General features: G+C 44.2%; 1 protein-coding gene and 2 pseudogenes across 4 annotated transcripts; all 3 read left to right on the top strand.

The window, feature by feature from the left end:
- The first annotated feature begins 2,700 nt into the window (after positions 1-2,700).
- Positions 2,701-4,698, top strand: LOC147982039 (F-box/LRR-repeat protein At3g26922-like; annotated as a pseudogene).
- A 1,318-nt stretch (positions 4,699-6,016) lies between these two features.
- LOC147982038 (uncharacterized) lies at positions 6,017-7,475 on the top strand (annotated as a pseudogene).
- Positions 7,476-8,980: 1,505 nt separating this feature from the next.
- On the top strand, positions 8,981-12,905 carry LOC125546166 (alpha/beta-Hydrolases superfamily protein). 4 transcript variants are annotated; one of them, XM_048710334.2, is made up of 14 exons: positions 8,994-9,152; positions 9,224-9,264; positions 9,334-9,473; positions 9,549-9,628; positions 9,752-9,823; positions 9,903-9,931; positions 10,512-10,562; positions 10,754-10,804; positions 11,263-11,322; positions 11,418-11,500; positions 11,877-12,024; positions 12,126-12,176; positions 12,366-12,470; positions 12,584-12,905. In XM_048710334.2, exons 1-14 carry the CDS (start codon positions 9,149-9,151, stop codon positions 12,728-12,730), a joined length of 1,062 nt encoding a protein of 353 aa, XP_048566291.2. In that variant the 5' UTR covers positions 8,994-9,148; the 3' UTR covers positions 12,731-12,905. The 4 variants fall into 4 exon arrangements, with proteins under 4 accessions (XP_048566292.2, XP_048566291.2, XP_048566293.2 ...); XM_048710337.2 differs by having other exon boundaries at positions 8,996-9,152; positions 9,219-9,264; XM_048710335.2 differs by having other exon boundaries at positions 8,981-9,152; positions 9,258-9,473.
- Positions 12,906-13,243: the final 338 nt, after the last annotated feature.

Here is a 13,243-nt window from a genome sequence, read left to right as displayed (position 1 = left end):
CTCTCCTGGACTCTCGATCGAAAACCAACGCGTTTACAAATGCATGCGTTTGACGAGGTAGTACGCACGTATAGTACTTAACTACTAATGCGCTCGACGGTCGACGACTTCATCACCATCATCACCAACAACAGAAAGCATCCGCTCATTGTGTTCCAACGAGGGAAGGGTGTGTGGTCACCGGGGCCATGGACAATTATGTATGCCTACATCACTGACATCGCGTTTCTTGATGACAAACTATATGCCATCACCATGTTCGAGGACCTCATCTCCCTTGATATCGCATTGGATCGAGACGGAAGGCCCATGGTTACAATGGGAACACGTGTCATCAAGGTAATGCTCCACGATGAGGAGCACGGCGAAGATGATGACAATGACAAGAATGAAGGTGAGAAAGATGAGGAAGAGGAAGAGGAGGAAGCACACAACTGTAGTGAAGAGGAGGAAGAAGACAACAGTGGTGAAGAGGATGACGAAGATGATGAAAATAATCATAATGAAGGTGGGGAAGAGGAGGAAGAAGACAACGGTGGTGAAGAGGAGGAAGAAGATAATGACTTGACCAATATCAACTGCTCAGCTCAATATATACCAGACGCCCAGCCTCATGGTGTCACCTTAATTAGTCGGCACCTCATCGAGTCGAATGGGAAGCTACTCATGGTAAAGCATCGTCGACGCTCTTCCATCCAGACACTTTTTCGGTCACTCTACGGGTGGATGTTTTTGAAGCAGACTTCAGCACACACGCTTGGATGCCATTGACCGGAGGGCTAGGTGGTGGTTGAGCACTCTTCGTTAGCATGAAATTCTCCAAAGCTGTCCCGGCGCCTTGTGGAGAGGTGGAGGAAGATGTGATTTATTTTATGGACACGGACGATGTGTTCAACATGAAGTCCGGTAATTCTAGCCCATCAAAGTTTAGTGGGTGTTCTATGGGGGCAACATGGCTATTCCCTCCAGAGTCGGGGCTTTGATATAAGAAAGTGTTCTGCTACAATGTTGCAACATATCTAAGATTAGATGCCGGAAACAATATGTTTTCAAGTATTTTCTCTCATAACCTATCACGTGCAAAAATTGTTTTTTACATATATGTAATCTTTGTTGGTCAGACTATGATTAAAATTTAGCGAGTTTCCCTAATAAAACATTTATAGCCACCAATAATATGTGCTCAATTGTAGGTGCATCTACATGGGGACACAACCGACTAACACTGGTCACCCTTTCCCCCTGTTCTGTCATTTTCTTATTTAGCTTTCTGTTTCCTATGTAATTAGTATTTTATTTTTACTTTTTGTTTATTGTATCATTAGAAAAATCCGCCCTGTTTAGTTTTTGTTATTTCTTCCGCTCCACTCTTGTTGGTAATGATTAGATCTAATCTCATCTGCATCTTCATAGTGATTTTGAGAACTTGATTCGTAGGGCGACATTATTTTTGTTTCAACTACGTTTCCTAACAAGTCTATGAGGCGTGCAACCGAGAAGCCCAGGAAAAGGCTTAGCCCAGAGGGATGTTTTTTTCAGCAATCCACTGCCCCAGGCTCCTCTAAGAAATTCTGCTTAAGGGGACTTGATTCGTAGGGCAAATGTCCAGACCAGCATGTTCGAACACATTTTGACATCCAATGGGGACATCAAATATCCATGGACAAGTCTAGACCACAATACCCTCCTAAACTAGAACCAAACACGGGGAGTTTTGGGGCAGTCTTAACCGTCCACTTGGCCCAGAGCCAATTAGATCACATATCCTTACAACCCATGTGTTTCTTTTTTAGGTCTGCCTAGCCCACTTCTGTTATCCAGATTTGATGACTACAATTGAATGATCGACTTCTCTAACGCTGTCCACGGATACGTCGGAAGGTGTCCGCGGACATTTTCTGTGTCCCTTTTTGTGAACTGTACTGGAGTTTCCCCAAGGAGAGCTGCTGCCGCTTCTGGACTCCACATTTCAGAACTGTTAATTCAATTTTTGGAAGATGGGCATTTCAATTCAAGTTCAAAATTTAAGCAAAGGACTTATGATTTTAACAATTGAGGTGTTGTGATACCCATTCTGCCCACTAAGGAATGAGTATTCATGCAATCAAATCACACACTGACCGTGGTAATTTTTAACTCAGCTAACAATATATTTAATGTTGTCGTTATTTACTCACCAACGAGACGAAAATATTTCATCGACAGAACAGTAGCTCCTGCCGACGTGGACTGTGCGAGGAGGCGCCATTTGCGCGACTGTGAATGGGTTTAATTGGTTCATTTCATGTTCATGGGAAAAAAAATCCTATGAGACGAGTCTGTGGGCTGTGGCTGATAATACACTTCATGTTTCCGGAGAAAAAGGTTTATTATTATTATTTTTATTTTTGACGTAGAGGAAGGGGAAAATGACATGAGGTTGGCGAACAGCAGAACAGGCGGCCTCACTCCTCCTCAGCCCGCTCAAGAAGCTCTCCACCGGCGCCGGCGCCTCACCGGCGGAGTCCCCGTGCATCTCCCGGCGCGGGCTGCTACTGCCAGCGGCCAGATCTCCTGACCGTCGTCGATTCCGAGGTGAGGTGATTCCGTGGCACTCCTCAAGTCAACCGGTTTCCACCTCTCCTGCGCCTCCGCTTGTCTCATCTCACTCATCATCCCCGTAAAACACACACATACCCCGCCCACTGCCTGTTCGACGGAATGTCGGAGACGACTGTGGTGGGCGGCGAGGATTGCATCAGCGCACTCCCCCTTGACGTCCGGCTGTGCGTGCTGTCATGTCTGCCGGCGGAAGAGGCCATGCGCACCATCTTGTTCTCACGCGAGTGGCGTAGCGTCTGGAGGAAAATGCCTAGCATGCGCCTTCAAATGTTTTCAAGAGCTCCGACCCCAAGGGTTTCAACAAGTTCGTGGACCATCTACTCCTCCTCCGCATCCACCTACCTCTCGAAAAGTGCGAGATCTCGGCCTACTGTAACGTCGATGAGGTTGACCCATACCCATACGTCAATTTGTGGATCCAGTATGCTCTCATCTGCAAGGTTCAGATACTCGATGTCATCATGCATGACAACATCCGTAGTTTAGACCTCACCGTGCCTCTCGCCTCCGAGCGCCTCACTACCCTAAAGCTTTACGATGTTGACTTAGAGCTGTGCTCTGCACTTGTTGACTCCCAACCGCACCTTGATTTCTCAAGCTGTCCATTCTTGGTGGATTTAAAGATGGTTTGTTGCAATGTTGAAGTGCACAAGATCTCCTCTGAATCGCTAAAGCGGCTGCGCGCCACCAGTTGTACCTTTGTTGGTTGTGGTGCTTCCCGCACTTGCATCTGTGCACCAAGTCTTGTTTCACTACAGCTTAGTGATTTCATTTTGGACACCCCGTTGCTTCAAAGCATGCCATTGCTAGAACCAGCATTCGTTAGGCTTAATGACGATTGTGGTGATACCTGTGGTGTTACTGACCCAGGGGTGCAGAATTGTGGTAATCAAAGCAGTCTAGGTTGTTATGGTTATCCTGTTGGTGATTACCAGAGTATGCTTCTCAATGGTTTGCCAGATGCTATCCATCTAGAGTTGATAGCTGGTTCTAAAGTGGTAAGCATACTGTTACCACCATCGATCTCAACTCTTATCGTTGTTTGCTAGCAAGTGCTTCTCTTTCAGTATCAGTACCCATTTCATAGATGTGCATAAACACTTACTTAAACAAGTTCCTTAATCTCAGTACCATGCTTTAGTGGTGGTTATGATGTATCATTCTTACTATGTGGTTAACAAAATTCGATCTTTAGACCTGGAATTTAGAAATTCAACATTGTGCTATTCATGTTAATATATTTGGGACTTGAACATGTATGATCTGTAATAGATGTCCAGCTTTAGATGCCGAGGGACTTAAACATACATCATGATGTATGAACAATTCTCTTTACTTTATTCTAAGTTGAACAAGCACTTCGTGCCAGTAAACTACTCCCTCTGTAAACTAATATAAGAGCATTTAGATCACTATTTTAGTATTCTAAACGCTCTTATATTAGTTTACGGAGGGAGTACTATACTTTGTTTGATAATGCCCTTGTTCTATCAGTTTGTTGATTTCTGCACTCAAATATTTGTTTTTGTATAAGTGGGCCCTTCGATTGCTAGAATTAATAATGTATGGGCTTGATTGGAAAAATTCGAATTGACTCAGGGCACTAGATGTACCTTTCCGTTTCCTTAATTATTTTTGAAGCTAAAATATGTCCCCAAAGTTCCTATTAACTTCAGTTCTTTCATCATATAAGCTCAGCTTGGAAACAAAATTTGTGACTTTTCTTCTTTATGCAATATGTCCAGTTTATCTACAGAAGGGATTTGGCATGGCTGCCCCATATTTGGCAAATTAAAAACTCTGCTACTCAACGAGTGGCGTGCAGCTATTGACCTACGTGCATTAGTTTGCATTCTCTAGCACTCGCCTATTCTTGAGAAGCTAACACTTCAGCTTCATAAGGATAAGGTATTTGTTCTATATATGTAATGCCACTCTATTGTTGAATGTATCACGTATATTCTATTGATCTCACTAAAATATTTTGTATCCTGTAGCGGCAGCACTTCAACGCTGCAGGGGCCGACAGAAACCATGATTTTACATGTGCTCACCTTAAGGCAATTATCATTGAACGTCCTCCCAAATGGAATATAGAGATCGATGAGAGGGCTTGGGAAATTTCAGAGATCTTAATTACATGCGGCATGCACCCTGAACAGGTTACCTTCAAGCCCGCACGATCAAAAGATTACCGTGAGTTAACTATTGTGATTCTTAATTTTTATTTCTGCAGTCTTCCTACTTGTTCTAATAATAAAATGAAAGAAGCACATATAAGATGTCTGCTGTAGATCTACACATCAGTTAGATTGTATCACTCCCTTTACAAATCTGTATCTGGAACTTAATATACTTTAGCGAGTGAACTGCAAGCTGACCATTGTCAGAATAACTATAAAGTTCACCTAAATTAGTTACTCTGTAACTGCTGCTGAAATTACAATTGCTTCCACACATCATCATGGTACAAAATAACGCTGTACCCATCCATGCCAAAATCTGGGAGGGTATGATTTTCTTCTCCTTTACTGATTAATTGCTGACGAAGACAGTACGTTCTCATCTTTTTTTTTTGGATGTAAGTACGTTCTCATCTTCAAACCAGTTTATCTCCGGCTCTCCACCCTTGTACTCCACTTGCTGGTTTGATATTTCCAAGAGTCTCCTGGTATGAGTTTTTGTTTTTACTTAACCCGTCACCATTTTGCTCACATGGCTATGTTCATATGCTGGCCTCAGAAGTCTATTTACTCTGATGGCTAATCAAAACTTATGGCTTAACCAAAAAATGCTAACCCAACAATCTGACCTTCCTGTCTATAAATCAGGGCATCTCAGAACCAAACTTATAGTGCGTTCCGATGTTTGTGCAGTATTCAGCTGGGAGAGGTCGTTAGACTTAGACACCACATATTCTTCCACTCATGATGGTCCTACCCTTACATCCACTGATGACAGTTAAGATCAATGCATGTTGGCTCAAGATGATGTTGTTCAAAGCATATGCAATGTTATATGGCTCAGTCTGGGTTATCTTGACTCTTTGAGTCTGTTGCTCGGCTGGAAATATGCCCTTGTTGATTGATCATCTAGTACAACCAAGTGAGACGGTTTACCAGTTGCGGTTATGACGTTGCCAAAACATTGTTACTTATAGTATTTTTCTTATCACTGGTAATGGAAATATCTTTGGACATTAATATTTTCTTAATCTCCTGTGTGTTGCTGTTAGGCCATCAGATTAATATTCCTTTTCTTGCAGCCTATGAGTCTATGAGTATGTTTGTTCCAAGGCTGCTCCCATCAAATCCGTGGAGGCTAAGCTGGCCCCGGCCATCACATCCCATATACGAGCGTCTGCCCGTGGAAACTAGCGTCCGAACAATCCAATCTGCTGCCGATCCACACGAGGATGGACCCAGCCGGCGACGGCGACGGCATGTGCTTCCCCTACGATGTGCTCCTTGACATCCTCCGCCGCCTGCCGGGGCGCGACGTTTGCGCGTCCCAGTGCGTGTGCCGCGCATGGCGCGACATCGTCAACGACGACCATTGGCTCCCCCTTGAGCGCTACTTCCCCCGGCGCGCCTTCCCCGGCCTCTTCGTCGACAAGATGGACTGCTGCTCCGATACGTCCTTCTTCGCGCCGCCGGCCGCGTGCGGCGCGCGGGGCCCCGTCTACCCGCACCAGGCGACATTATACCAATCCTGTAATGGCCTCCTCCTCCTTGAAGAGCGCGACCACTTATACTACGTGCTCAACCCGGCTACGGCGCGGTACGCTCGTCTGCCGCGGCCGTCGACCCCGTGGTACAGGAGCTATGGCGCATCCCTGGCTTTCGACCCTGCCATGTCGCTGCACTACCATGTTTTCCTCTTTCCGAAGGATGGCCTACTCAAGGAGCCATTGTCAGCCACTAGCACGCAAGGCCAAGTTCCGCCACTCGGGGAAGCACAAGAGGAGGTCGAGGAGCCCAAGAAAATTGTGTTGCCAATGTGAATGTACTCGTCATCCACAAGGGGGTGGGAGGACCGAGAGTTCACTCCTGGGCGTTGTGCCCCGGGGTACCTCTACGACATGGTTTGCAGAATGCCTGAGACCTACGACGGTGCATTTCATTCATCTAATTACTGGAGTGGGTCTGTCTACATACATTGCCACAACAGTGTCCTCGTGATCCTGCGCCCCTTCAAGGGAACTTATGATATGGTCCAGCTTCCCGCGGAACCCTGTGGTCCAAGAAGCTGGTACTCGATGCCCACAAATTCGGTCTTAGCAAGCTATGAGAGAGGGATACATTATGTGGCGACTAACAATTCGCAGCTTCGAGTTTGGATGCTAACCGAATTGACTGATGGACGGCTAGGTTGGACACTGTCGCACGAGACCAACCTCAACCTGCATGGCCATATTATTCGCACTCTTAAAATACAACCCAAGGTGACATGGAGGATTGTTGGAAGCAGAGGTGGACTATTCAGCTTGACCGACGAAGACGCCGAGGACGACTGGGCCAGATCATATGATTCTGAAACATTCCTGGAACTCGGACGAGGACAACTTCATCGACATGATTGGAGGCGCCAACCACGACCAGTCGGTAGAACGGGGTGCCTACTGTAGTATCATGGGATTTCATCCGCACAAAAATGCACTCATCCTCATTCTCAACAGCGCGGTGGTAGTGTACCATCTCGACACGTCAAGGATGCAATATCTAGGAGATGCGGATGAGCTCGATAAAGACCACACGCAAGCAGCTTGTTGTGTCGATGATTTGTTCATTTACCGACCTTGCTATAAGGATATGCTCCCAACAGGGAAATTATGCATGCCACCTTAAAATGATATACAATCCTGTTATACATAGTGCTTGAAACGCTCCTTGCTCTTAGGCTTACCTACCTGGCTATGTGTGTCCTTCCCTGGTGATGGAGTTCTATTTGCTAGAAGAGAAGAAAAAAATGCTTGGTTGCTTTTAGTTAGTCGGATTAAGTCAGTTTTGCTATCGATTGATTATTTTACATACGTATGCACCGCTAATTGTATATTGGTTATTTGTCCTGAGAGAAGCGTTAAGTCTGGATTCAGAGGTGCAGAGTCGAGGGAGCCTATTGTGTTCAATGGATTATTTGCTGGACTGAAACCTGACTCTTTCACTATATCAAGTATTCAAGTGTCATGAATGCTTGTGCCAGTTTGGCTATTGCAAGGACAGGTGAGCAGATTCTGTGCTTTGCCAAAAAATCTGGTTTTGGTCGGTTAACTGCCACAGGAAACTCTTGCATACGAAATTATGCAAGAGGAATATGCTCTGAGCCCAACAATCAAGCATTGCACATGTCATGTCGACCTTCTTGGTCGAGCTTGGAGACTATAGTTGATGCCGAGGCTTTTATAAGGGATTCAATCTTCCATGATGAAGCGGCCTTTGCTAGCGTCATGTCGTATCTGTCGAGACATGGAGAGAGGTCAACTTGTCGCAGACATGATAGTAGATCTATAGCCCAGTTCATTAGCATCCTATGTAAATCTCTACAACATTTAGCTGGATGCCGGGGAGCTCTCCTTAGCTTAAAAAATTAGAGATGTGATGAAAGAGCAAGGCGTGAAGAAAGAACCTGGTTTAATTAAGTTGGATTGAACTAAGGTCTATGGTTCACACTCTTGTTGCCGGTGACAAGTACTCCCATCAGCTTCTAAGATTGCTAAATGGGATCGACAAATACTGATACTTCCAGCACAAAGTTAGATGACGTCACTAGAAACGGGCGAAGTTGGATGAATTGGCACAATGAGAAATTAGGTTTAGGGTTTAGGAATTAGGATTAATTCATTTATCACAGCCAGCACCTAAAGTAATGAAGAATTCGAGAGTCTATCATAACTGCCATTTAGCTATGAAATTGATATCAAAGAGTGAAAAAAGAGAAACAATCTTGAGAGATGCGACTTCCACCACTTCAGTAACAGTCCTAAATATACAATAATAAAATTAACAAACACAACAATGTACTGTATGTATCTATGGGTCTTGAAAGGGATATCCCCAGCCCCACCAGAGTTCAAGTCCTGATGCTCGTATTTATTCCTGGATTTATTTCAGCATTTCCAGCGCTGCGCATTCAGTGGGAGGAGGCGTTCCCGTTGATGACGAGGTGTCTACGGTGACTTTGTAAATTTTAATATGATATGTCTGCTCAGTCTTTCGGAGGTGCTCATAGGGGTAGAGTGTGCGTGTGTGCGTTCATAGAGGTGAGTGTATGGGCGTGTATATGAGCCCTTGCGTCTGTAGTGTGTTCAGAAAAAAAAAGGAAGGTTTATTTTCTGAAAGAAACTTGGGAAAACTGGGAATAATGACCACTGTCACGTGTTCGGCGTTCCCCTGATCCATCGGTGGGAAGGTAGCTGACCGAACCACCCGCTCAGTCTTCACTGCCGCTCCGAAGCCTGAACCCTCTCTTCTCCGGCGGCGCGCGGCACCCTCCCGGCGGGCGAGTCGCCGGAGCCCACTCCCCCTCCTCCTCCCCCGGCGCCGTCTGGATGGGTAAGCCCCCGCGCTCCTCCCACGAATCGAACCCCCACCAAAATTTCCCCTTTCTGATACGTGCAGCGTAGGATCGTGCCTGCGCGCGGCTGATTTCCGGTGCAGAGCCCAGGTAGGCGCTGTTCCCTCGACCTTATCGCCCCCCTGACTTGCCCGGCTCTCACGGCGCTCTGTCGGGCAGCTCCCCAGGCTGTTTAGACCGGCGGCCTGCGGCGGCGGCGGGGCGAGGCCGGGCGCCGGATCCAGCATGCAGAGGGCGGGGCTCCTCACGCCGTTCCCCCTGAAGGCGCGGGCCACGGCCAGTACCTGCATGGTCTCCAGGTACCCGCCCTCTCCGCATCCGCAGCTGGCGCTAATTGCTTGTGTTACTGAAGTCTGAAATCAAATCCTCTGCAGCTTCGCCACGGAGTTGCTCGAGATAAGATCCAGGGAGCCTTCGCCGTCGCTCCACGTTCTGGTCGTCCCTGGCAATCCAGGTTGGTGACCGCCGGCGCGCCATAAATTATCTCTGCTTTTTCATGTGTTGAAGTGCTGATGCGTGAAGAAGGATCCGTCAGTCAGGGGCTTGTGTTGCTCTGATGTTTCTGTGTGGCTGGCAGGTATTGTTGGATTCTACAGGGACTTTGTCGAAGCCCTGTATGAAAACCTCGGCGGGCAGGCATCTGTTACGGGTAAGCTTGCTTGATCCATGTGTATTTTCGTCAATGTATTGATGTTGTTGCTTGCTGATGAACCTTGTGCATTGTTCAGCGATAGGGCACATTTCACATGGGCAGAAGGTAATAAACAGATTTCTTCAGTGTGATTCATATCGTCATGTTGAAATCGACAAGGGACAGTCACATGTATTGTTTATATTTATGGAAGACAGTTAAAAATGGTGATGGATTGTCTGGGATTATCATAGTTTCAGAGCATTGGATGTTCTTAGTGGTTTCCCTTAGACAGATACGTAGAGGGGTTTTTCTAAAGCATCAGGTTGTTAGGAAATTTTCTAGGTTCTTAGTGGTATTCATAACTTGGTTCAGGTTATAAATTTCTATTGAGAACTGGTGTTCCACTTGTGCGCTCTATTCACTACTTGCTATGATAAAAGTTTGGCAATCCCCTGCTTCTCAATAATTTGTTCTGTTAAACAAAACAATTTCAATGTTTTGGTCATCTTGGTTTCAAAGTTGTCATCCTTATTCACTGGCATGGTTAGGAATAAATGCACAACAATAATCCTTGTCAATGCACATTCTTTTATTGCTCCTCTGGCATGATGTTTAGTTGTTTACTATGATATGGTTGTTTTTTACTGTCTGGTCAGCATATTAAGGCCGCTGCTGTATATGATTGTTACACTACCCATGACAGGATTACGAGCACGGACGATTGTTTTCATTACACGAACAGATTGAGCACAAGGTTCGTTTTGGCATGCTTTTGTCGCTTCCAACTGCAACTGCTCTTCGTAATTTTGTTTCTGCTGCAAAAAGAAACACTCTTCTGAAACTTAATAGGAACAGGCGAACACTTTCCTGTTTCATTTTTCTCTCTCATCTTTTTCTCGACTATTGAGAATAGATTACTCATATTTCTCATGTCCATGTTTGCAGATTGATTTTCTTGAGCAAGAGCTTCTACATACCGAACAGTCCATAATTGTGGTATGCTTCTGTCTTCACCAACACAAGCTTCCTTTTATTAAATCCAAGCTGTCCTATGCTAGATTACTAGGTGGACAATTTAGTTGGTTTACTCTACAATACAAGTGTTTAAAACTTCATATAGTTTAAGTATTACATTGAGCCGAATAGAGGAAAAGGAAAGTCTGAGTGAATTTTGTGGAAAGGTGCCTGCACCTCTGCTTGACTTGCTGGCCCATGATCATTTTGTTTTGGGGTAATATCTTCATAAATATATTTTCATATGTAGTTCATTTGGCTTGCGCATGAAGACATCATAGTACTGAAGCGCTTGATTTGTTTACTCTTTCTGCAGTATTGTACAAAACTGTTAGTTATGTACAATTTGATCCAGCTGTTAATATGTTTTTTACTGAAGAGTATGTGATTCGCTTGTACATGAAACAAAGCATCTAAGCTTAGTTCTGTATCAAATGTAGGTGGGTCATTCTATTGGCGCGTACATAGGTCTGGAAATATGCAAAAGATTTCAGAAGAAGGTATGAGTATTTATCCAAGTCTAGCACTCCTTTCAAAGTCCTTTCCTTAAGTCTGTACTTGCTGTTTCATTTTTGTTTTTGACACTCCTGGACAGGTAATTTTTTTTGTGGGGCTTTATCCATTTTTGACATTGAACAAGAATGCTATGAAGCAATCAGCAATTGGATATGTTGCAAGGTAGTAAATTCTTTAGAGTTTGGTTGCTTTTTTATGTATATTTATCAACACAACAATACCGGTTTGCTACTCCACAAAACTTGGATAATTCAAACAAGGCGATGTGATAGCATGAGCCGTGATAGGGGAAAAAAATCTAAAATTGTTGTTCTATTGAACAAGCAACACAACACATACAGGTTGCTAGATAGTAGGCAACTAGGAAGACAACCAACATATATAGCTGTCTATAGCTATTCTTAGTCCTAATTATCATCTTATAGGAGGTTATTCAGTACCTTAATTTTGAGTTTCAAAGTTGAAATGATCATCATGCCTATTCCCAAATGAATATTATTGTTTCTCTGAACTTGATCTTCTCAAATGAACGTGTCAGGTCATCTCTCCTTAGTAAAGGGGTTAGTTTGTTAGTGTCTTTCATCGGCTCACTCCAGGCTTCAGTTACGAGGAGCATTGTGAAAAGGTTCCTTGGATCTTCTTGGTCTACAGCAGCCATTGATGCTGGATGTAGCCATCTCTTGCAGGTGCTCTGAGCTTCTTCCTATTTAGTTGGCCATCTGTTTTGTATTTTTCTCTTATCTGAAAACATGTCGAGACATGTGCTCATTTTCTGCAAACCGTGCAGTACCATACGATGCGCAATGTGCTTTTCATGGCAAAGACAGAGTTCGAAAAGGTAAATGTTGATAATGCTACATCCAGCTGCATTATGGGTCACAAGAGTATTATAGGAGTATTATAATGCTACATTCAGCTGCATTACATGGCAAAGACGATTGCATTACTTGCAGTACTATACTAGAGTTTCTTACTATTTTCTACTTGCAAACCAGTTAGTTCTTGACCATGTTACTATGCACTTCAGCTTCACGAAGAGCCGGACTGGAATTTCATCAGAGCAAAACAGGACCAAATTGCTTTTCTGTTCGGTGTGGATGATCACTGGGGTCCACTAACTCACTTGGAAGAGGTGAATAGATCACATTCATTATTTCAACGGCATTATTCTGATCATGCGAGTTGTTATGTTGTATCATGGATAGCTTTGCTCATGTTAATTTGTCTGGGAGTGTTAAAATACAGATCTCAAGGCATGCTCCAGGGGTTGCCTTGTCGGTCGAGAAAGAAGGTCATACACACGGCTACTGCTGCACGGAGGCTGGATCCTTCTGGGTTGCTGACTACGTCGCAAACTTGATTAAAAACCAAATGCTCGTCGGAGATAGCTGATGGCAGACAATTATCTTCTTTTGATGAAGTAATATAGAAGTGTGATGCTGGATTCCAAATACTAGTGCCTATTTTGCATATGCTAATCCAGGATGACAGATCTCAAAAGTCACATGCTGAATACTGCTATCTAACTTGGCCTTCATGCAATATGTTTTCGTCCTCCTTTCGCTGATGAACCTGACAAGCAACAACTGCGTCATTATTCTTACTGCATAAATCGTATGTGTGTTGATTGACTAGTTTTCGGAGATGCTTCTATATTGATTGACTCATTTTGTAGAAATAGTGCAGTGTACGTAAAGAACAATTCTTGGGATGATAAGAATCACATCTTTAGAATCATAGCAACATTACATATTACATTTATGTTTTCCTTAGCTATAGTTTTTACTTTTTGTACATAATTTTTCCCATTCAGTGTATGTTGATGTATTGGGGATGATAACTATTGCCATGATCTTGATTTAGAATCTAGATGAATGCTGGCAACAATCAAATCCAAAAACACAT

Source organism: Triticum urartu, chromosome 3A (assembly GCF_056163025.1).
Source record: "Triticum urartu cultivar PI428250 chromosome 3A, HENAU_Tu73, whole genome shotgun sequence".
Lineage (NCBI taxonomy): Eukaryota > Viridiplantae > Streptophyta > Magnoliopsida > Poales > Poaceae > Triticum > Triticum urartu.
The sequence above is the reverse complement of the archived record's forward strand: the minus strand, read 5'-3'. Positions and strand labels throughout refer to the sequence as shown.